Here is a 24,594-nt window from a genome sequence, read left to right as displayed (position 1 = left end):
GGGACAATGAACATGGCCCAAGTGTCATTTGTCTTAACACACACACCACACATCCCCCCTTTCAGGGAACCTGGTGGTAGGAGAACTGGGGTCTGTTTCCTCTGACAGTGATAGAGCAAGCTGCAGGCGCACACTGTGTCTACCCTGTCAACATCCAGTACTGCTCACAAGCTCCACATTCTGGTCTCCAGAGTAATAAATTCAACAATAAGTCTTAAAAGCGTGACTACACCCCAAGACCTTTTTTCATTAACAGCTGAAATGTACTGGTCTGTGAAATGTGAACACATCTTTCCAAACTGCAAAAATGTCATTTTTATCGTGGTCAGTTCCGCCTCTGCAGCTCCGCCTCTGGTTCAACTCTGCTATAGGCACGGATGATGTGTCTTCATACCAATACCATGACACGTCACAGTATGCAAATCAGTCAAACAACGTTACCAGCCTGATGACGCTGTACTTGTGCTGCGCTCATAAATATAAAAGGATAGGAGCCCAGACCGAGGAGATAACCACACTCTCGCATTGAGCTAAATAACCTGGCCTAAATAACCCCAGCGCTGCCTCGCAAGGCTACGATATGCCAGCTGTCTGTACCAACGGTAAATAACGCGGTCAGTCTAAGCTTAGTTTGTAGTAAAGATGTTGGACCGATTAAATGAGGATTCTTGTGAGTTCCCCATAAAAACTGTCGGCCTTGCATCCAATTCACGTTTCCCTCCACAACTCAAAATCTTGGGCGCATGACTTACTGAACAGACATCAACAGCAACCAACACTGGAACTACGGAAAGCGATACGTTTCAGGAAAGGATAAGATTAAATGGCCATTGTTACTGACTGTCCATCTTTTGTCTGTACAGCCTTTCTCAGACTTTCTTCCTGCTTTTCATAGTTTCAGTGTTGCTTGCCATTGATTTCTGTTCAGTGAGTTGACCAAGGGTTCGATTTATAAAGGGGAACGTGAATTTGCGTGGATGTAAGTGCCATGAACAGCTTGCGTAATGTAAGGATTTAGGGCCACTGATATCAAACTGAATGAGCAAAGAAATACACTTGCGGAATTCAGTACATCTAAGAAATCATAAATCAGAAGCTAGCTGTTGTAGTTTTAGGGATTGTTCTGCTGTTCAGATGCCTCCCACACTCGCTGCTAATCATTTCCTGGTCCTATGTTAACTTTTTGGTGGCTTGAGTCATACTGAGTCATACTTGGCACTGCCTGATCAGAAACACCTGGGCATGGTAGTAGAGATAAATCGTCAGCTTCGTAAGACCTTTCATTTGCAAACATGACATTTGATTCAGTCACTCTCCATATTTTTTGGTAGCTAATATATGCAAGCTCTAAAAATAAAGTTTTCCCTTTTAGCCCCACCTCCAAACCCATACATCACTGCAGTGCCCTTCCCAGTGTGCCCCTCCCATTTTTGAGCATGTTTCAAAGTTGAGCCAGGGGTGGAGTTAGATGAAAATAGTGGGGTGTAGTTACTCTTTAAAAATCTCAAAAGGGGTCTTAAAGTAATAGTTATGTGAAAAAAACTGTATACAAATTTATCTTTATCCCAAACATAGTTGACCAGCCAAGACATCTTTGCTGTTTAAGTCTTTAGTTTGGTGCTACAAGGCTAGTGTAGCTAGCAACTAATGAAAGCTCATGACCATAAGTTAGCACTATATGATCTGTCTAACACACACTTGCCTCAAACCTCATTGACTTGGTAAGTAATCTCAAATAGACTTGCTTGCATGGACACTGTATAACACACTGTTATCTATAAAAACAGATATTGTGTTGTGAAAATCCTTAAAAGAAAGACCGTTCACTCAACAGCCATCCTGGCAACACCCCCAGGCAGTTTTTTTCTAGTCATACAAGACCAGGCTCCTGTTCTTTGAATGAAGACAGACCTATAAACCTGAGTCTGAAAGGCACATTAATGTTAATATGTTAAAATGCTAAAATCAGACAAAAAACAATAGTTTTTAGTGTTCTGGCTCAAATAATGTACAAAAACATGTTTTTTGTACACACAAAGTGATCAGCTTTTCTTATTTAAGAGCAGGACATTCTGTGGTACATATGCCATATTGAGCATTATGAGCTTGCCCATTCATTTTTCAGTGAACTTTCATCTGCACCTTTATAATTTGTCTGATAAAAGCCATCTTGAAGCCTGAATTTTGTCTATAGTTTTGTCCATTTTTATAAAAATATTATAGAGATCAATTACATAATTAGTCTTGAAAGCACGGTAATAAAAATGGCCTATTTTGTTCTAATGGACCTTCTGACCTCTAAAGAGAGGTCAGAAAACGATTTGGTTGTGTGTTGGTGTGCAGTTTGCATGGTGCTATTTGGTGGTCATAATTTAATTTAATGAAAAACTAAAAAAGCAAACTTTGGACACTAAACATGTCTCTGCTCATTGACTACAGATCAGAAAAATAACTTTTTTAGTTAAAAGGTTTTCCAAATTCTGTGAGTGACAGTAATTTGCTACTTTCCAAATTTTAGGCTCTGACTCACATGCCTTTTTACAAAATAGAAGGCACTTAGACATATATAATGAATCATATTCACCTGGCTAATGCGTTATTTTATTGGTCCATTGGTTCTGTTTAGAGAGGAGTGAGGTACATGACTCTCTTCCAGGCTCTCTGTTCCTGCTGCCTGGAGTCTCATTTAGCCTGTGGGACCTTGGCCCAGGCATTTAGTCATGCTTCCAAGTTTGCCACCATTTATTCCTTTATGTATCATGAGAAGCAGCTACAACTTTCCACCACTGGTCCATCCACAACTACCACCTGAATACCCTGGGGATGGTTAGCCTCTCTAGCCACTTAATACATTAATGTACATGTAGTACTGACTGGATGTTGATCGCCAAATCGCATTTTGATACATTGCAGCAGTATGGGTGCTTATTTTGCCAATGCGCTGACATGAGCATGATTAATGCCTACACTGCTCATGACTAACGAAGGCTGGTCAGCTTGTTAAAGCACAACATGTGGGACGTTTTAAGAGAAAGCCATTAGGAGCACCTCATGAGAGAGGAAGGTGTTTTTGGAGGGAGACAGAAGGGTTGGACAGTGTTATTATTTTTATATACTATTGAAATGTAATGTAAATGTTTAAAATAATGAATCATTTGTGCTGTTATCCATGATTAATCTGATTTATTTGCTCTAATTTGACCATAAAGAAAGTTTTTTGTCATTCAGAAAGCAGTGCATTTTGTTACACTATGTGAGTGGAGCAAATTAGGTTCAATAAAATATATTTATCACATTCAGTAATTCAAGTGTAGCATGAACATAAAGTCACGTAAACGAAGTTTTCAGTTGTCATCACCAGTGAAAGCAACAGGGGCTGCATGTTTCAACTCTGTGATTCTAGACCCCTTGCTCTAGTTTCATTAGGTTACATGTAACTGGAGCTTTGTAACATGATTTTGTTAGTTTAAGGGTTGTTGATTTTATCCATAGTTCCCCCCAAGCTCTGTATTATAGTCTGTGTCCTCGGTTGCTAACATTGCTGATGGTGTTGTGAGTATTAGCAGTGTGTTTTGCCTGTAAATGACACTTGTGTTTGAACCAGAAGACTACAGTCGCAGATTCTTAGGAACACACGGTATGCGGGCAGCTGGGGTTCAGGCTAGAACAACAGATTAAATGGTTAAACTAGAAAAATGTATTAATGACATAAAAATGGTGTCTTTAATAATTTATTGCATCAACACATCATTAATGAAATAACCTTAACTTTGTCAACGCAAGTATTTATGGAAATACATGTTTAATTCTGTAATTCCATAATGAATTACAGTTACAGTTCTAGGTTGACGCCTTGGAAGTTTGAGTAAAGTAAGACTGTATGCACAACAATAACTTTTCATCAAAGTCAAATCGTAACAAACTATCTTTTGTTATACTCAAGAATTGAAAAATGGAGGAGGCCTGTGTTAGCCTTCGCCCTTTTAGTGTTGGTAGTATTTTGTGACTGGGGGAGTCCAAACTAGCGGGTGGCATTGGAGACACCAAAATTGGGGAGAAAATTAGGTAAAAAAAAAAAAGAAAAAAGGAAATAACTATAAAGACTGTATAAAATTGTAATACAACTGTTAGACTGGTGTAGCTAACATGCCAAAATCCCGCTCACACTGTAATAAAGTGTAATTAAAATTCCTCACAGAACTGCTCTCAGATCAGGTTAAAAAGAGAACCCCTACACAGGCTCTACAAGAACATATTGCGAAAAGAGAAACATCAAACTGCAGAAATACTCTGCAAAGGATTTTCGCATTAAAAGAGAGAAACGGCACAAGATTTTTATCGGATATTATTTCAAACTTTCCTATACAAAAATTACAGAACATTAGAGTTCATTACAGCAGGAGAGGCATGCTATTTCACATGCTTAGGCACATGCAACGTCATGTAAAATGTCTTTTAAGTAGAAAGAATTATTTTCAAGCTGTGTTATATTTAGCACTATTACTCATATCAGCTTTGAGGTGGATTTTCACTGGTCAAATATTACCTCACCAGACTGACTCTTTCTTCTTCCGAGAGGATCTCACACGCGCTATTATTTGACAGCTGCAGCGTGAAGAAGGCTGCTGTCTCAAGGCTGCTGACTCACTACACGACCCAAAACTCAATTCAGCTAGTCACCACAGTCGTCATCACAGAACACACAGCAACAATAGCCGCACATCAGGAGTGCTGGGGGTGGCAGACACACAGTACAAGAAAGCACATTTCAGAGGCAGAACAGAGTGCTTCTATTAGGAACAAGGTTCACATAATATGTGTTTAGCATTAATTGGATCGTGAGAAGCAAAAAAATGCAACCAACTTCTGAGACTGAACTTCTCAGACTGACTATCCCTACAGTTTACTTTGAAAGACAATTCCTAAAATGAATGGAAAAGCAATTCCTAAAATTAATGGAAAGCAGTCGTGGGCTGGAGGTTAGGGATCTGGCCCTGTGACCGGAAGGTTGCCGGTTCAATCCCCAGCGCCGACAGTCCATGACTGAGGTGTCCTTGAGCAAGACACCTAACCCCCAATTGCTCCCCGGGCGCCGTGGATAGGGCTGCCCACCGCTCCGGGCAAGTGTGCTCACTGCCCCCTAGTGTGTGTGTGGTGTTTCACTTGCATGGATGGGTTAAATGCGGAGATGGAATTTCCCCGGTTGTGGGATCAAAACAGTATCACTTAAACTTAAACTTAAAGAGCGGACACGCTAAATACTGAACAAAATGATATTGTTGAGGCCTCTGAGGAATTGCCTATTAAAAGTATGTTTTTTCTGACATTGAAAAATGAATCATTTAATGGACATTTTTGTCTGAAAATGAAATAAAAGAGTAATATGATTTTTGCACAGTACTGTACTTTATCTGTTATAACAGAAAAACATTTGCCTTACTATGCAAAATTAATGCCTTAAAATCCCAGGTTTCTTACTATTTATGGCTTATTATTCAGTAACTCCACAGATTATAATGCAAACTGGAGTTATAATTAAGTTATAGAGGTATATAATAGAAGTTTGGAGCTGCTGATGAATCCTAGCCAGTTAAAGGGCTAAACTCCCATGGTTTAGTAATACAAACAGTGACTCAAACTGCAGAATTTTTTCCCATGTTTTTATATGTACATTTTGATTATGTTTGGACTGCTTTGATGACTAATAGTAACCTCGTCTGACAAGTTGGGCTCTAAACTGACGTTAAAGTAAAACCTGTCACTCCACTTTCAAACAAGGTCATTTCTCCACCAGTCAACAAATGGTCATGTCATACAGCTGACCTAAACCTGCCATCTGTTTGGAACATGCCACCTTAGGTGCAGGTAAACTCCAATTTTCTAATGGAAATATGCATTTTAATAACCATTCTATTCTTGTTGTGTGCTGGCATAGACTGTGTATAACAAGCTGTTGTTTAGTTAGTGCTTGTGTCTGCTAACTGGTAATACCTGACAAGGTGTGTACTGCAGTGCTGAAGGTAGGATGTTACATATTACTGATATTGACATTCAGAGCATTTTGGTTACATAGTAACATGTTGTTTGTCTAAAGTAATTGGTGTTAAAAGTTAAACATAGCAGTTACCCTGTCCTTATTTGACCCCCTTGATCCACATGTGGCATGTGGATTTTAATGTGTGCAGACTGGCTTAAACGTCAGCGTCTAGAGGCAGTGGAGGGGTTTGTGAGAGGACTCTCAGAGCTGCTCTAAACACATGTCTCATGGGAGAGAAAGCACAGCTGTGAAGTCGGAGGTGTTTTACATGTCTCTGTATCCTGAGAGAAAGACTGGAATGCCTGCCGTTAGTGTCTTTTAAAGAAGCATAAGGTTGATGACACAAAATATTGTTTATCATGTGAGTGGAGATGTATTAAAGGGGAATTCCACTAATTAAAAAAAAATTCAGTCATTAAAATGTAAACGGTCATTCAGAATAGTTGGAGATAATTTTGAGAAGGTGTTTAATTTTTTTTTTTACCTAATTTTCCCCCCAATTTAGTTGTTTCCAATTCTACCTGCTAGTTCCTACCTACCCAGAGAGAGCAAGGCCAATTGTGCTGTCTTGGACTCCCGGCTATGGATGGCTGCATTTTCACCAGGAATCAAACTTTAATGATAATAGGGCAACACTTAGACGCTTGCACCACTTTGGAGCCCTAAAAATGTATTTTTGAAAGGCCATTCATGGCAGACAGTTACATGCAGTGCATTGTGAGGCAGAATAGCACCCAATTTTTCCAGATTTGCCACTGTTTCACCATCATCAACATTACATCTAAAAACTCAGAAGACACATGTAGGTGCACTGGTGGATTTGGATAGTAAATAAAATTGCTATATTTGTGTTCTCCTGGGGTCATATTGCAGAAACTACCTTATCTTGTCTTAAGATCTGACAGGTCAAGATAACAAATTCATATTACAGAGGCAATTGTAATTAAATTACTTTAATTTATCTTATCTTACAGCATCTTTTCATAGCTCAAGTTAGCAAATCTTAAGTTACTTGATTGAAGTCAACAATCAACTGTCGTGTCTGTTACCTAGCAATCGACCATACGCACACAGCTGAAATGTAAACGCATCATCAAATTAGTTAGCCAGAGAGCTAATGCTAACTGCAGTTACTGATGTACAATAAAAAGTCAAACAAAACTAAAGCGCAATAAACTTAAAAGTTAATAATGTTGTAACAGCCTTCCCTGTTGTTTATCAGAGCCTCACCACTCTGCAGTTTCAGTTTCATTTCCCAAGCACTTTAGCCAAGCTGCTAACTCTATTCAAGTCAAGTCAAATTTATTTGTATAGTGCTTTTTACAGCTGATGTTGTCACAAAGCAGCTTCACAGAATTCCAGTAAAGGCAAAGTTTTAGCATGAATGTAAACACCCCCAGGTGAGCAAGCCAGGGGCGACAGTGGCAAGGAAAAACTCCCTCAGAGCTGAGGAAGAAAAGTTATTATACTGCTAATATTAATAGCAGTAGTATTAGTAGTAGTAATAGCTAGGAGTCTATGAAAACATAAATGTAAGGTGAGGAGCTAGTCCAAGGCAGGTGGCGATAGCTGGGGTGTGGGCAGCTGGTCTGAAGTGGGTAGCAGGAGAGCTCAACAGTCAGTCGTCCATCAGTGTCTGGCTGGACAGGTGGGCGGTTGTTTACTCGGAAAAAGGTAGAGAAATGGAATTAGATTTGTTCTGTTCGGGTGTATGTAAAACATAGAATGTGAACATTTCCAGAGTGTGGCTAACGACTCCGGCAGATCTGACTATAACAGCTTAACTAAAAGGAGAGAACCAGAAGGACACACAGACACGTGAGCACTTTTAAACAGTTTGGCGTCCCTCCACTCTATTGTCCACAAACCTGAGTGACTGCGTGCAAGCAGCGAGACGACAGCAACAGCATCTCAGTTTACTATAATTCCCTGTGTCCATGGACCCCTGGAGCTGCTGCCTTTATCTAAGGGGGAACAATTAACTACCAAAAGCTAATCTGAACAAGTGAGTTTTCAGCCTATATTTGAAGATTGCAACTGTGTCTCAGTCCTGAACATTTTCTGGAAGACCATTTCAGAGTTTAGGGGCTTTATAAGGAAAAGCTCTTCCCCCAGCTGCAGTCTTATGAATTCTAGGAACTATTAATAAGGCATAGGTAATAGGAAATAAGGTCTTCCAGGTACTCAGGAGCAAGCACATGTAGGGCTTTATACGTCTATAAAAGAATTTTATAATCAATACGGAATTTAACAGGAAGCCAATGAAGTGATAATAGCACTGGACTGATATGATCAAATTTTCGTTTTAGTGAGGACCCTGGCTGCGGCATTTTGAACTAGTTGAGGTTTGCTTAAATTCCTGCTGGTGCATCCTGACAGTAGTACATTACAATAGTCTAGCCTTAAAATAATAACTACTAGTGTTTCTGCATCACACAGGGATAAGGCATTTCTTATCATGGCAATGTTGCGAAGATGTAGAAAAGCTGTCCTAGTGATGCTGCCTGTGTGTTGATCGAATGATAAATCTGAATCAGCTATGACGCCAAGATTTTTTGCTGCTGAACCAGGTGTAACTGGAAAGTCAGCAAGATTTAAAATTAAATCTGGTAATTTATTTCTACTGTTTAGTAGGAGGAAGTTACGTGACATCCAGCCTTTCACATTATCATGCATGGGAGTCTGTATTTGGACTCCAACTCCCAGAATACACCAGGAGATCAGGTGACCTCGGATGTCGCCAAGCGCTCCTATCAGCGCTCACAATCAACTGATTTTTAACTGTCTACACCTGTGAGTCATTTTAGCCTAGAGTACAAAAGCCCGGGATTTAGATAGAGTCAGTGCAAGGTATTGTTCCTTTGACATTACTGAGCGTTCCCTCTTGCATGACGTGTACGACCCTCTGTATTTCTGTATTTGACAACGTCTTTTGCCTTCCGTTTTGGTACCATTGCTGTCTTCTGGATATTGGTTTTTGACCCTTTGCATGAACTCTGTTTACTCTTAGTGTTTTGCCCCGTTTGGATTTGGTTACCCGGTTTATCATTAAACCTCATTCTCTTCCATCCGCAAGTGTCTGGAACTCTCATCACTCCGCATTACACACATCTTTTACACAGTCCTGTATTTTCTTTAATCTGTATTTGTCATCAGGCTTGGCTGATATGTACAATTGCGCATTGTCTGCGTAACAGTGAAAGTTAATGCCATGGTTACTTATAACTGTGTCTAACGGTAACATGTATAGTGTAAATAATAATGGTCCTAATACAGAGCCTTGTGGAATTCCAGATATTACTTTTGAATAATTGGAAGATAAATTGTTTACACTGACGAATTGATAACGTTCGGTTAAGTAAGATTTGAACCACGATAGAGCTGTCCCTGTGATTCCAACTATGTTTTCTAAACTTTCTATGAGAATATTGTGGTCTATTGTGTCAAAAGCTGCGCTGAGGTGAAGTAGCACTAACAGGGATACATAGCCTTGATCAGAGGCAAGAAGAAGATCATTAGTTATCTTATCTAGAGCTGTCTCAGTGCTGTGATGTGGCCTGAATCCAGATTGGAATTTTTCATATATATGGCTCTTATGTAGATATGAACTAAGTTGTTGGGCCACAGCTTTTTCTAAGTTCTTAGATATAAATGGTAAGTTAGAAATAGGCCTGTAATTAGACAATATGCTAACATCAAGATTTGGTTTCTTGATCAGAGATTTAATAACTGCTAGTTTAAAAGCTTTGGGTACATGGCCCAGGCTGAGGGAGTTTACTATAGTTAAAAGAGGGTTTATAATAACTGGTAGTACTTCTTTGAGTAATTTTGAGGGAATTGCATCAAGTGTGCAGGTTGTACAATGTGCAGAAGAGATAATCTTCTCTAGTTCTAGCTGTGGGAGTGGGTAAAAATTTCCCAGCCTTTCTTCTACAACAACATTATGTTTTATATCAGCCACATCAGATGCCCAGTTGGATTTAATACTGTGGGTTGAATTTGTTGTCTAATATTTTCAATTTTATTATTAAAGAAGACCATAACAACTTCATTGGTGAGATTATTCTCGATCAGCGAGGCCAGATATGCTGAGCGAGCTTTAGTGAGAACATTTCTATACTCTATAAGGCTGTCCTTTCAGGCAGAGTGGAACACTTCCAGCTTGGTTTGTCACCATTTATGCTCTAGTGTCTGAACAGTTTGTTTTAAGGTACAGGTTTTATCGTTGTACCACGGGGCAAGCTTTTTCTGTCTTATTCTTCTTATTTTAAGTGGCGCTACACTTTCTAAAGTAGATCAAAAGGTATTTTCTAAATAATCAGTTAGTAAATCTAGCTCCATTTGGTCTGATGGAGTGGAAGCTGGGGTTGATAGTTCTGGGAGGTTTTCTTATTATTGCATACAGCTAGGTTTGCTGCAAAATCACTAAATTATTTTAAAAATTTGGAGTAGGGCCCTGGTGGCCTGTAAATGTTAAATAATGAAAATGCGTTCTGTTTTGTAATGTGGATGGAAAGAACCTCAGAAGAAGTGAAGGTGTCACATTGTTTGTCTGTGATATTATCAGATATGTCTGATATTTTGGTAGATTACACATACTCCACTTCCCTTGCCTGATAATCTTGAGCTGTGTACATAATTATATGTACAGGGGTGGCTTCATTTAGTGTTGAATATTCATCCGGTCTAACCCTTATGGTCACTTATGATTTCATTTACCATGACTGCTTTTGAGTTTAGTGATCTTATGTTGAGTAACCCAAGCTTTAGATCTGACGTGTTGCTGCCATCATCTGAATATGAATTAACATTGATTAGGTTGTTGGAACGGACTGGTTGAGTTTTTCTGTGTTTAAATTTAGATTTGATTCAGGGCAAAGACACATTCTCAATAGAGTTGAAGCTGGGTGACGGCTCAAGGCAGTTCGCAGATGGTTGGTTTAGCCTGTCTGTCTGTGGCCTGGTCCCGGCTCTGGTTTGTCAGCAGTGCTATGCAGCAAGAAAGTAAGGCAGCACCCTCCCATGTGGGGTGGAGACCAGGCTTGCCCTCAAAATGTAACTGATCTATAAATCCCAAACACCACTGTTTTTGATTTTCCAAGCACCACTTGGACATCCAACAGTTTATCGCTAAAAGTCTGCTGTAGACTTCAGCGCTGCACCACATTGGGATGGGGCCAGAGCAAATAATTATTCCTCTTAATAAACAGACACGTTTAGCTCTGTCTCCTCTGTCTCCTTATTCATCACTGAAATATTTTACCTGATGAGTATTCATCAACAAAAGCACACAGAGGTAATGAGAGGGGATGGTGGAGATCGTATCTGCAGTGTCTGGGCTTTTTAAAAGAAAAAAAACTCAAAGCACCATTTCCGGTGTAGAAAAATGTAACGTCATTATCCTGGTTGTAGTGAACTGTGCTACCTATCACTGCATGAAACAATAGCAACAGACGATTACGTTAAGACGCTCTGGGGTTGATTTAAATTTAAGAATTTATTTAGGATGTTTTGGCAGCTTAGGATGTTTCTGTAATGCTGTTTTCTCATCTGGAATTAAGATAAGATTATAGACTTAAGAAATATTGTTCTTTAATAGCTTCTGTCCTAACTTTAGCCTTAACTGATGTTGCCATGACAACAAAGTGGATAAGATATGATCCTAGACTTAAGAATTTTCTGTAATATGGCCCCTGGTCCTTATCACCACCAAAGAAATCTGAGCCAGTCATTTTCTCTACAGTTTACTGTTTCTTATCAAACAAGGCATAATGATTTTTTTTACATCTCAATGACTGAATTGTATAGAAATTTCTTCCTCCACATCCAGATGACTACTTTATGTTGCTGCTTCACTGCTGAATTGCACTACTGTTTGGTTTGTATGCTTTAATGCATATCGCTGCTGTCGGAACAAAACCTTTTTGGCTGTTTCTTTTAGTCCATTCACCAGTGAATTTACACACAATGTAAAGGGACACAGACATATTCAATGCCAGAAACTGAAAAAAGGAGATTTAATTCTGACAGCAGCGATATGTATGTTGTATGTAGTTTTATATAAGGAGAAGCTTAAATGGTAAAGGGTTCCTAAATGGTATAAAACCGGTATAGAATTGTATAGACCTGATATAGACTGGAATACAACTTACTATAACAAATAAGAATCCTCACACTTTCATGTTTCGTTAAGAGAAAATGGTTTGTTAAACAATCATCCATTGAAAGGTTCTATATGTTTATAATATTGTACACTAAAGGAAATCTAATGTAATCTACTCTGAGTACAGTGATTTTTTTTGCCTTGTAGAAGAAGAAACTCCAGCCAGAGCTCTTGTCCCTTTGGTGCTGTTTTTTGAAATCCAGTCCAGTGCTGTGATTGTCCACTCCACAGCTTGACTCTCTCCCTCGTGCGTACTTGTAGAGTAAGCGCCCACATAGGGGATCCTTTGTTTAGGAGGGTCTAGGCATGGGCGATAATTCACAAGCCGCTAAGGTGCCCACGCGATTGGCTGCCTGGGCTGTGCATGTGTGTGCGAGAGGCGTGTGTGGGGCGTCTGCGGCAGGGGCAGGCTGCGGCTGCTTCACTCCGCGCTGATCATGCCAACCCAGGCTGCTTGCTCCTCATCCGCCACCACAGCCAGTCTGATTCTTTCTGAAGCCGAGGGAGGCAAGATGGCTACCTTTTAGGATTATGCTGCCTAAAATTGAGGGTCTGCCTTTGAGGAGCGAGAAGGTACAGCCCGGGACTGCCTTTTTTAATGGCCATTGTCTCAGCCCCAGACGCTCTGAATAGCGTGCTGTGGCCGCGGGGCTGGCGGTTTGCTTTGTGCGTCTGACTGTGTTTTGTTGTCATCACTGTGTTACTAATGCGTTTATGCCCTGTGTTTTGGTTCTCCTTTACAGGTGGGGTGCAAGAATCTTCCCAAACCACGGAAAAGGACCCGAGTCTCCAAGGTAACGGACAGCCAATTTTTTTGTGCCTTTTTAACCAGTGGTCGGTGCCTGCGGCATTTGTGTCCTTTCTCTTTCTCTCTCTCTTTTTTGACCATTTACAGTAGGGTTTTGGCACCTGCTGCTCTTTTGATTGAGGAATGCAGCGTTCGTAATCAGCGTGGAGCGGAGTTTGGGGCTGGCCGGACAAGCGGGAGAGAGAGTGAGGTTTTCGTCTGCACTATGTTTAGTCTGTTTTCTGTTGGGTTAAGTGAAGTTGAGAGACAGGAAAGGAGTGTGTGTATGAATGAAGCCACTACTAGCAGCTTCAGAGAAACACTCACCAGGAAGGAAGCATACTTTTTTAGAAGTCACGTTACAGTGAAGGCTTAGTGCTGTGAAATTGTGCATGCAAAGCAGTTCAGAATTACTCTTTGATGTGTTCAGAGAGCACTAAGGGAGCCTCTCTAGAGTCATTTGTCAAGTTAAGAGAAACGGATTTCAGAGCGGTTGGTAACTCAAACGCATAACAAAGTGTTACATCTGCCAACTGCTTGTTGTCACATTGATTCTCATGTGGTGTTTTCTGAAGCTGTGTCCTCTGATGAAGAGGTGAAACGATCTAAAATAGCCTGTTTTAGATGCCTCTTTTTTCATTTTCCAGTGGCTTGTTATCTTGAACCGCTGTATGTGTTTTGTGACTAAGAGTTCCTCACTGTGTATAGTTAGTGAGATGCTGTGCTCCTCTGTGTTTGGGTTGAAAACTCCCCCTCTGCTCTAACTTTCCCTGGTAACGCTTCCTAAGGGAGGCTTCTTAGGATTCTGTAGGCAATACGCACTCTGTTGCTAGGGGTGTGTGTGTGTGTGTGTGTGTGTGTGTGTGTGTGTGTGGTGTCGGTGTGGGAATGGGGTGCATGCGTGCTGGACAAAGTTGTTACAGTGCTGAAAGGGAGTCTAAGTCAAGTGTGACTTTCTGGGTTTTTAGGGCTCCAGACACAACAACTAAGCAACAAAGAACCAGAGGCACTGCTGCCTGAGACTAATATATGACGTGCGGAGAATGACCAAATCATCCCCTTGTGTGCCAAGTGATCTGAGCAAGCCCTCAGAATGTGTTGGTCTTGATGTCAGTGTAAACAAGAAAACTTGATAACAGGATAAAGTTAGTCAGATATTCCAATTTAGATCCTGCTCTGATGTACACATGAGATCTGAAACCATGAGGTCAGAAATGAATTCAGTCACTACGGTTCCTTAGTATTAGTGTTTCAATAACTGACAGTACAGACTCATTTTGCTATTCATGACCACTATGGGTGGGTAATATGATGTGATAAATTTATTGTTATAAATTATGACAGATTTAGACCAATTATAGAGAGCCTGTAAACAACAACATGAACAACCAATGTACAGTGACTGTACAAGCTGCATATTAACAAGTAGCCAATTCATTCTGTAACGTGGAGCGATGAGGCGGATGTATGCGCTGAGAAAAGCGAGATTTATTCTGGGCAAATCCAGGGTCATGGTCAAAACGGTCCAGGTTCAAATAGCCAACACGAAGAGCAGGAGGGCCAGACATAACAAAACAAAACATCAAATTCCAAACAGCACAAACAATACATACAATACAATCAGCACATCAGACAAAGACCAACACAGAGCAGGGCAAACACGGGCCTTACATGTCACAGGGATGACGAGGGACAGGCAGGAAACAGGTGGAAACAATCAGGGGCGGAGTAGCGAAACAAGGGGGCAGGACATCAAAGAATCAAAACAAAGAGGCACCTGGATGACCAGAAAGTAAACAGAAAAGCACATGGAGGAGTGGGAGGAGCCTATCGTGACACAGTCCACTGTTGTTTTATCTTACTTTACCAAGTCCTCAATTTTTCCTTCTTTTCCTTCTTAAACACGTTCATAAATGTGCCTCTTTGAGCGATTTCAGGATTTGAGAACTTTGAGAAGATTTAAGGATCTTCATTTAATGTAACAGTTCTATTTAGGATGCACCGATTCAGGAATTCCGATGCTGATATGTGATAACCTAAGACTAGATCCCCTTTTTTGTAAGGTTACAAATGAAGTAAAATGAATGAAATGCTGGTATTTTAGTGCAGTAGCCCAGTGTCATGTAAACATTCTGTTCTTCTGGAGTGTAATACATGCATCATAAAATATTAGTTTAAAATATCAGTCAGATCTGATTGTCCAACACCAGTATTTTTTAAGCAAATAGCCTCCGTTATTGATAAGAATTCAATACTATTGTGCGTCCCTATATTTGATTAGAGTCTAAGGTTCCTTGCTAGAAAGTTTTATGTAATTTGGAGGTTCATCACACTCGCGCATCTCATTTACGAAAATGTTCTCCAAAGAATCATCCATTGAAAGGTTCTTTAGAGAACTGCTGTTGTTTTAGTGGGTCATTTTGTCTGTTGACACTTAGCAAAACTCTGACAAAATACAATGTTGTAGTGTATAAAACTGTACTTAGGTATGTTACATTTGTGGCATATCGCCCGCTCTCAATCATCAGGATTCAAAACATCAAGATCTTGACAAGTGAGCATAGAAGATGTATGGACTGTTGATAATGGTTAAAAACCATAAAAAAGACAATAAGCAGACACCTTTGTTTTCTATTGTCAGTTTACTTTCCTGTCATTTAGTCTTCTAGAAGTTAATTTAACACTAGCCTAGTACCCAAAAAACAAACAAACAGAGTGAGTGTTATTTAGTACACTGTAGCCATTAAGTGTTACTGTGTAGGACCTGTGGTTTGCTAACCTATGTTAGATTTTTTTACATAAGCATTTCTGTATCTGCTCATATCTCTGATTCAATTTGGATTTGGCTTTAGTACGCAGCTCCTCTCTCTCTCTCTCTCTCTCTCTCTCTCTCTCTCTCTCTCTCTCTCTCTCTCTCTCATTCATGCACTCTTCTGCCAAAGTAAAGTCTTTAGAGAGTTTAACATGTCATTGTTATTAGCTGTTCGGATGCTTTAGAAAGTGACCCTAACTGAACTCACAGGTCAACTGAAGTTACGGACCACCAATGGCTGTGTTGCAGATTCATTCACAACCTGTACAACTCACTCTTCAGTTTAATTTCACACAACCATTTGCCATTCCATGTTAACATTTATTTTACTGTCACAGAAAATCATGTACTAAGCAACTGAAATAATGCTAAATAACAGCAATGATACTGTATAATCTAATGATTTTAAGTGGTCTGCTTGTTTTTTTCTGGGATTTGGTCCAGAATGCTTGTTTACGAAAACCAGTTTTAAACAGTAGCCAAGGCGGTTGCCTTCATTGTCTCACTGTGAAACGTCACAGAAGCTGATTACTATTTTTTCTACTCCAGCAGTAACAATTGCAGAGGCTGCCAAGTTGTTGCCTCACTCTCATTTTGGCCCCTGTAGTCTGTTGCATCACCCCCTGTCTTGGCATGAGGGTTAATCATAAGTGATGTTTTCTAAATACAATAATATAGAAAATGCTGAGTTTATTTGCACACCACACTGAAAGGCTAATACAGTGTATAATTAAGATCCTAAGTATATTATAACAACATCCTCACTCAAAAATGGATGTTTACTTCTTTACCCCCTTAAACATTCGAAGTTCTCTTTTTTATATCTATGCAGAAAGTAATCGTCTTTAAGAAATGTGTTTAAATTATTTTGTGAATTGTTAGAAGCACTTGACTGTGTGAATGAACTATTGGTGCTTTCACATGCAACTAATGCTCTTCACGTTATTTTGCTGTTGTGTCATTCAGTTGATTTCCTGTCAAAACAGCCATTAAGTTAAAGTTATTCATTTTTAGGAGATATAAAATGTAAAAGTAAATGAAAAAAGATAAAAGATACAAAGAAACTGGGACTCAACAACTGTACAAGACCTGGTTGACCACCAAAACTCACCATCAGATAAACAGAAAAAAGATCAAGCATCGCATCCTTAAAAATCCACTGGTGTTTCTGTCACTGTTAGACAACTTAACACTATGAATCAAAAAAGAAGACAACAAAGAAGAAAATTTGCAAATGAAATAAAGAAGCTGCTGGTATTTTTAGAACAATGGGCTGACCACTGCAGAGTCCAGATATCAGCATCACTGTGTTTGTGATCACTTGGATCAGGAGAAGTAGAAAATGCAGAAACTTGTAACACTGAACATTGGAGGTGTGGAAAAATGTCCCTGCAGATTTCTTTGAAAAACACAAAGCATGTTTACTGAAAAGAATGGAAGGCAAAGGGTGGACACACTAAATTGTGTTACACATAAATACTTCACTGTAGCATATTCTCACTAACACTCCTTTTATGTTAATAAAAGTTCCACTGAGATTAGTCAAGGCAGCGAATTTCCAAAATCTGACTAAGTAACGTTGACAGATGGGTATAGCCGTGTTTTATAGCAGCACACTGTTTATGAAAAAGGTGAAGGTTATTTTTTTTATTTGTTGTCAATTGAGTATCTTGGGGATGACAGTTGGATATGTTTGTATATTTGTCTTATGCTTGGAAAAATGAGTCATGATTTTACAGTTGGTAAAAGGTTTTTTGGGGTAAAGAAGACAGTGTTTGAATGCTCAGTGGCTACTGTCAAGCAGCCAATAATACTTTTGCATTCTGTTAGTATCAGTTATAACGTTACCACAATGGATTGTCTTCGTTAAATCTGATAAAAGATTTAGATAATTAAATCAGCCAAGATTTGTTTACAACTGTGTCATCATACAGCAGAGCAAGAGGCAATGGTCGGCAGTTGTTTTCATGTTGTTTACTGTTAGCTTTGTGTACTCACTCAGAGTCCTGGCCAAAGTCCTGCTGAGGCACCGGCTGTTGAGTACTGATGGCCAGTGACAATGCGCGCTGCATCATTCCTGCGCCAAAACCTCTTAAATCATCTTTCTGTTTTTATCTTCCTCAGGTTGAGTTAGAGGGCATCTTAGTAAATGGCACTAATTCAGAGCGGATGGAAGAGACCTGTGTCGTGCCAGAGGACGAGGCGTGTGACGTATCTCGAGCACACTCTGTTCCACCTGACTCTCCCACGCCTCTCCAGCATGACCCTGCACCAGCTGAGAGAGCCCTCCAGCCTGCTGTCAGCCCCCATGCACTTCTTACTCACCACAGCTCTTTAAGCTCCTGTAATGGTGCTAAACACATGAAACCAAACACTGAGGATCACAAAGATCCCACTGACTTGCAGTCCGAGTCTCAAAGGTCTGTGAATATGCTAACAGAAAGCCAGCCACCCGAGGCACCTACTGAAAGGACAGTTCCCCTGAAAAAAATCAAGTTGGAAGAGCTGAGCATGATGCCGGCTGAACAAAGTGCATTGCACTTAGATAACAATGACTGCTACGAGGATGCTCTGTCTACACTAGCAGCTGTAGTATGTTCCACCATCACCCATAGGAAGGGTTTTGAGGAGACGTTGCTCGGTTCTCAGATCTCAGATGTCAGTTCTTTTAAAACTGAAAGAGAAGAAGAACCATGTCATAGCCATTCACACCAGAAAAGGACTTCTAACAGTCCCGCAGGTGCTGACAACCCTCATCACAAAGACTCAGTTGCACTTTCAATAAATAGTGTTCAGTCTTTGGTTGAGCATAGGAGCATAAGCATGGACCAGGCCATAGCTATAGAGGTCTTAACCCAGCTGGCAGCTATCCCAGAAACTGCGTCTTTCAAAACAGAGAATCAGGATCAGAACCCTCAGCAAGGAAGCACATCAACCACAAATATTTCATCAAGCAGGCAGATACCTCAAGAAACTAAATCTGTATCAGAGGTTGTCTCCAACAAAGTCTCGGTAATAAGCTCATCGTTGCATCAGACCTCTGTCATTTGCAGCCCATTGAACAGGCAGGAAAACGTCACCCATCGCAGCACACCCACCCACCACAAGCTGTCTTTACAGGATCTCCTGAAAGCTAGCTCAGAATGTGACAGGCTCTTGCATACCCCAGAGAGTGGAAGACTCAGTCAAGCACTTTGTAAAACAGATAGGTTAGATGGCACTTTTAAGAAGTTCAAGCATGTTGAAAGGACACAGAGCTCAAGGAGGAGAGATGAAGAGGAGGTTGCAGCCCAGTTGGTGCAACTTGCATTCATGATTGAATCAAGACATAAGCCAGTGTCCTCTGAAAACAGTCCCCCCAAGGGGATGCCAGTACAGACCATAAAATACAACCATAATGCTATTGGACAGCATTTTAAAAAGCAAAGAAAAACAAAAACAACTCCCTCAAGTCCTAGGATATCAAAAAAAAGAGCCTCTGGGATTGAAGGAGGCAACCATAGGATACCACTAGCCAAGAGGACACCCAATAGCAAAACCCCTTTCAAGACGAAGGCACAGAGGGAGGCATTGCAGCAAAAAGCAAGGTTACACCCTAAGAGGAGTCCGTTCCTGCCACAGACTCAAATAGACCTGAAAAAATACCTAGCACAGGCTCATCTTGAGAGGCAGCTTTTCCATTTCAGCAACAAGAGAGAAGACACTCTCGTGAGCTGTGAAAACCAGAAAGCTCTGAGTCATTCCCATGGTAACCAATCCCAACCAAATGGACACTGTCACAGTCTCACCAATGGTCACATAGGTGCTACCCTTGGCCAGAAGCATGAATGTGAAGAACATTTGATTTCTCAGGTATTGAAAACATACAGTGTGCTAAACCATGGTGCTAAATCACAAGCCCAGTATGCCATGCCTAACGTCCCCGGTGCAGATCCATATCAGAATATAGGGAGTTGCCACAGAGTTAACAGTCTGAGCTGTGAGCCACGGCAAACCTCCCTTGATCAGAATGGATATTACAAAGTGGAGACGTCTGGCACTTTTACAGTTTTGTCTACAACAGCTGGAAATGCGGAAAATGGTGACGGGGAATCCTTTGGAGAAAACACTCCCACTAAGCATATGCTCAACAGCTTTTTGGAATCTCCGTTGAAGTTCTTGGACAGTTCAACCAAGAATGTAATCAACACCCCTTCAAAAAATAACTCTGAGCTCCCGTCCTGCAACTGTAGGGGTAAGCTGCACAACATATAAAAGACTATAAACAAGTATATATTACACAGGTTTATGAGTTGTTGCAGTTTTATTTTACTCATCTTCTGGGTCATATATGTTAATGGTTATGGATTGTGTCCTTATATTCTTGTGTATGAGCAACGTTTTTGCAACAATGAAACCAGAAATTAATTTCTGTTGTAGAGCATATCATTGAGAAAGAGGAAGGTCCCTTCTACACGCACCTTGGCTCTGGGCCAACTGTAGCAGCTGTGCGAGAGATGATGGAGGACAGGTAATATTCTTTTTTTTCTTTTTCTTTTTTTATATTACTTTTATAGAATGGAGGCAGTTATTGGCTGTAGGCCTATAATCTGCGTTTCATTTTCTTGATAAGGTTACATGTCTACTGCGAAACATTAATGTATGTACTCATAGAGACAGCCATGCTGACATGCATAAAGACCGAAGCCTGTTCTCATGCATTCTCAAAATCACAACAGGAAGCCACTTTCTATGCTCAAGGGGCCCAGTAGAGTAACTCTTACCACAGTGAGGTCAACTTACAATTGACCATCTGTAGGTGTGGTAGGCTTATGGCAAACTTGAATTAGGAGATTGTGTGTTGTGTATGTTTAATGACTCTCTAAAACTACCTTTTTGTTTCAGGTTTGGGGAGAAAGGCAAAGCAGTACGTGTGGAAGTTGTAGTCTATACTGGGAGAGAGGGACGGAGCTCCCAGGGTTGTCCAATAGCGAAGTGGGTTAGTGACCTGTCTAAAATTTTGGGTTTTTTTGGGGGGGTTTTTTGGAAATCATCAGAATCAGGAATGTGTATCAATACCACATTTATGTTGGTAGAGGTGGAAGAGGAGATGTTTCATCATTTGAATTTTTTGAGAAATTATTGTTGTCCATAGCCATTTGCAGAAACATTGTTTACATTTTTGCAATATTTTGACTTCAATCTATTGACACAGAATGTAATTTGAATCTATTATGGGCTGTATTCATAGCTGGCGACTTCAGCTGGGACATGTAAGTTCAAAAGGTAGATCAATAGATAAGCTGGACAAGTTATCCGTTTAGACTTGTGCAACAAAAAGGTTTTTCTGGTCAACAAAAATATTCACACTATTCAAAGTACTTCTGTGGAATTCACAAAATTATGTCCATCCATCCATCCATCCATTATCTTCCGCTTCTCTGGGGTTTGGGTCGCGGGGGCAGCATCCTAAGCAGGCCCAGACCTCCCTTTCCCCAGCCACTTCCACTAGCTCTCCAAGGGGGATTCCGAGGCGCTTCCAGGCCAGCTGGGCGATATAGTCAGGCCAGCGTGTCCTGGGTCTTCCCCGGGGTCTCCTCCCAGGTGGACTTGCCTGTGACACCTCCCGAGGGAGGCGTCCAGGAGGCATCCTAACCAGATGCCCGAACCACCTCAGCTGGCTCTCCGCCGTGAAGAAGCAGTGGCTCTACTCTGAGTCCCTCCCGGATGACCGAACTTCTCACCCTATCTCTAAGGGAGAGTCCAGACACCCTGCGGAGGAAACTTATTTCGGCCGCTTGTATTCGCAATCTTATTCTTTCGGGCATTACCCAAAGCTCATGACCATAGGTGAGGGTGGGAACGTAGATCGACCAGTAAATCGAGAGACTTTCCTTATGGCTCAGCTCTTTCTTTACCACAACAGACCGGTAAAGAGCCCGCATCACTGCTGACCCAGCACCAATCCGCCTGTCAATCTCCTGCTCCCTTGTACCATCACTTGTGAAAAAGACCCCGAGATACTTGAACTCCTCCACTTGAAGCAAGAGCCTATCCCTGACCCAGAGAGGGCTCTCCGCCCTTTTCCGCCTGAGAACCATGGTCTCGGATTTAGAGGTACTGATTCTCATCCCAGCCGCTTCACACTCGGCTGCAAACCGATCCAGCGAAAGCTGAAGTTTGCGGCCTGATGTCCCCAATAGGACCACATCATCTGCAAACAGCAGCGATGTGACCCTGAGGTCACCAAAGCGGACACCCTCCATCCCCTGACTGCGCCTAGAAATTCTATCCATAAAAATTATGAATAGAATCGGTGACAAAGGGCAGACCTGACGGAGGCCAACTCTCACTGGGAATGAGTCTGACTTACTGCCGGCTATGCGAACCAAACTCCAGCTTTGTTTGTACAGGGCCTAAATTGGCTCGTAGCAAAGAGCCATGTACCCCGTACTCCCGAAGCATCTCCCACAGAATACCCCGGGGAACACAGTCGAATGCCTTCTCCAGATCCAAGCCAGACTCTCTTCTCCAGTACCCCTGCATAGAGCTTACCAGGGAGGCTGAGGAGTGTGATTCCCCTGTAGTTGGAACACACCCTCCGGTCCCCTTTTTTAAAAAGAGGCACCACCACCCCAGTCTGCTAATCCAGTGGCACCGCCCCCGTCCACGCAATGTTGAAAAGGTGTGTCAGCCAAGTCAGCCCCACAACATCCAGAGCCTTGAGGAACTCAGGGCAGATCTCATCCACCCCTGGAGCCTTGTCACCAAGGAGCTTCTTAACTACCTTAGCGACTTCGGCCTCAGTAATGGACAAGCCTATTCCCATGTCCCCAGACTCTGCCTCCTCACTGGAGAACGTGTCGGTGGGATTGAGAACGTCCTCAAAGTATTCCTTCCACCACCCAATGACGTCTTCAGTCGAAGTCAGCAGCACACCATCTCCACTATATACAGTGCTAGTGATACACTGCTTTCCCCTTCTGAGTCGCCTGATGGTTTGCCATAATCTTTTCGGAGCCGATTTAAAGTCACTTTCCAAGGCCTCACCAAACTCCTCCCACACACAGGTTTTTGCCTCGTAACGACGACTGAAGCCACAGATCGCTTGGCCTGTCGATACCTGCCAGCTGCCTCTGGTGTCCCACAGGCCAACCAGGCCCGGTTGGAATCCTTCTTCAGCTTGACAGCATCACGGGGTTCGAGGATTACCGCCCCAACAGGCACCAACTACCTTTCGGCCACAGCTACAGTCTACCGCTTCAACAATGGAGGAGTGGAACATGGCCCATTCTGAGTCAATGTCCCCCACCTCCCCCGATATCTGGTCAAAGTTCTGATGGAGGTGTGAGTTGAAGATCAATCTGACAGGTTCTTCTGCCAGACGTTCCCAGCAAACCCTCACTATACGTTTTGGCTTGCCTGGTCTGACCGGCATCTTCCCCCACCACCTGATCCAACTCACCACCAGGTGGTGATCAGTTGACAGCTCAGCTCCTCTCTTTACCCGAGAGTCCAAAACACATGGCCGCAAGTCCGATGACACGATTGAACTGCAGCCTAGGGTGTCCTGGTGCCATGTGCACTTATGGACATCCTTAGCCCCTCGACTCGGTGCCTGTATGTTGGGGTTTTCTCCGGTTGACGAGAGGGTAGCTTCCCTACGCCTTCTGGTTGGGGAACGGGTCCTGACTGCTGTCTGTGCTTATGCACCGAACAGCAGTTCAGAGTACCCAGCTTTCTTAGAGTCCTTGGGAAGGGTGCTTGAAAGTGCTCCTCCTGGAGACTCTATTGTCCTACTGGGGGACTTTAACGCTCACGTGGTCAATGACAGTGAGACCTGGAGGGGTGTGATTGGGAGGAATGGCCTCTCTGATCTGAACCCGAGTGGTGTTCAGTTTTTGGACTTCTGTGCAAACCACAGATTGTCCATCACAAACACCATGTTTGAACACAAAATTATGTATTTCACAAAATGTCAATCTTTTTATTATATATTAGTTTACATAATATATAAATGATAATAATACATTAAATGGGTCTGAACAGCACATAAGTCTGCAGATGCATCTGAAGTCTGAATGCTGATGAGCACGATTTTGCTATTATCTCCTCGCAGTGCACTCTGAATGTAGCCCAGCTAATTTATTATGTAATTACATAACTACAATGAAGTAGTAAAGCAAAATGAAAATAACTGAAAAAGATAATAACTCTAAAAGTTAATCAGTGCTTGGTGATGTATTTGAGCGTATTGTAATTGTGTTTGTGTGAATGGGTTACACTTGTCAGGTGATCCGTCGGGGCAGTGAGGAGGAGAAGCTGCTGTGTCTTGTGCGCCAGCGTGCCGGTCACTGCTGTCAGAATGCAGTGGTGGTCATCCTCATCCTAGCCTGGGAGGGGATCCCGCGCAGCATGGCTGACAGACTGTACCAGGAGCTTACACAGACCCTGTACAAATACGGCTCACCCACAAGTCGCCGCTGTGCCCTTAATGAGGAGTGAGTCAGAAGCCAAAGAGAGTAACCATTATTTAAACACACACATGCACAGATGAAAAATGTAACTTCAGGGGTGTTTATTGAAGATGGACTGCCAGGATACTTTTTGGTGTTACTTTGCAACTAATATGCTTTTTTTGCCCCGTTGTTTTATGTCTCCTCAGTCGTACCTGTGCTTGTCAGGGTCTGGATCCAGAGACCTGTGGCGCTTCTTTCTCTTTTGGCTGCTCGTGGAGTATGTACTTCAATGGCTGCAAGTTTGCCCGCAGCAAAGTGCCCCGAAAGTTCCGGCTACAAGGAGACTACCCTGAGGAG

The 24,594-nt window shown here is 41.8% G+C and overlaps 2 protein-coding genes across 3 annotated transcripts in view; one reads left to right on the top strand and one right to left on the bottom strand.

Moving 5' to 3' along the window:
- slc25a16 (solute carrier family 25 member 16) overlaps positions 1–17,926 on the bottom strand; it is a 57,353-nt gene extending 39,427 nt beyond the window's left edge. Inside the window, exon 1 of the mRNA XM_017725445.2 lies at positions 17,798–17,926. The gene's annotated coding sequence lies outside the window, so the exon portion shown is untranslated. The remainder of the gene's footprint in view (positions 1–17,797) is intronic.
- The window catches only part of tet1 (tet methylcytosine dioxygenase 1), a 51,476-nt gene that overhangs the window by 21,006 nt on the left and 5,876 nt on the right, over positions 1–24,594 (top strand). Inside the window, exons 1-7 of one of the 2 annotated variants that reach the window (XM_037538762.1) lie at positions 12,519–12,773; positions 12,944–12,994; positions 17,924–20,033; positions 20,219–20,309; positions 20,684–20,777; positions 24,071–24,279; positions 24,444–24,594. In XM_037538762.1, the coding sequence (XP_037394659.1) occupies positions 12,732–12,773; positions 12,944–12,994; positions 17,924–20,033; positions 20,219–20,309; positions 20,684–20,777; positions 24,071–24,279; positions 24,444–24,594 (2,748 nt within the window). In that variant the 5' untranslated portion in view covers positions 12,519–12,731. Of the gene's footprint in view, positions 1–12,518; positions 12,774–12,943; positions 12,995–17,923; positions 20,034–20,218; positions 20,310–20,683; positions 20,778–24,070; positions 24,280–24,443 lie in introns of those variants that run through there. The other variant, XM_017725421.2, reaches the window with a different exon arrangement.

This window comes from Pygocentrus nattereri, chromosome 5 (assembly GCF_015220715.1).
Source record: "Pygocentrus nattereri isolate fPygNat1 chromosome 5, fPygNat1.pri, whole genome shotgun sequence".
In the NCBI taxonomy this organism is placed as follows: domain Eukaryota; kingdom Metazoa; phylum Chordata; class Actinopteri; order Characiformes; family Serrasalmidae; genus Pygocentrus; species Pygocentrus nattereri.
Note: the sequence above shows the minus strand (reverse complement) of the source record. Positions and strands in the feature narration are given on the sequence as shown.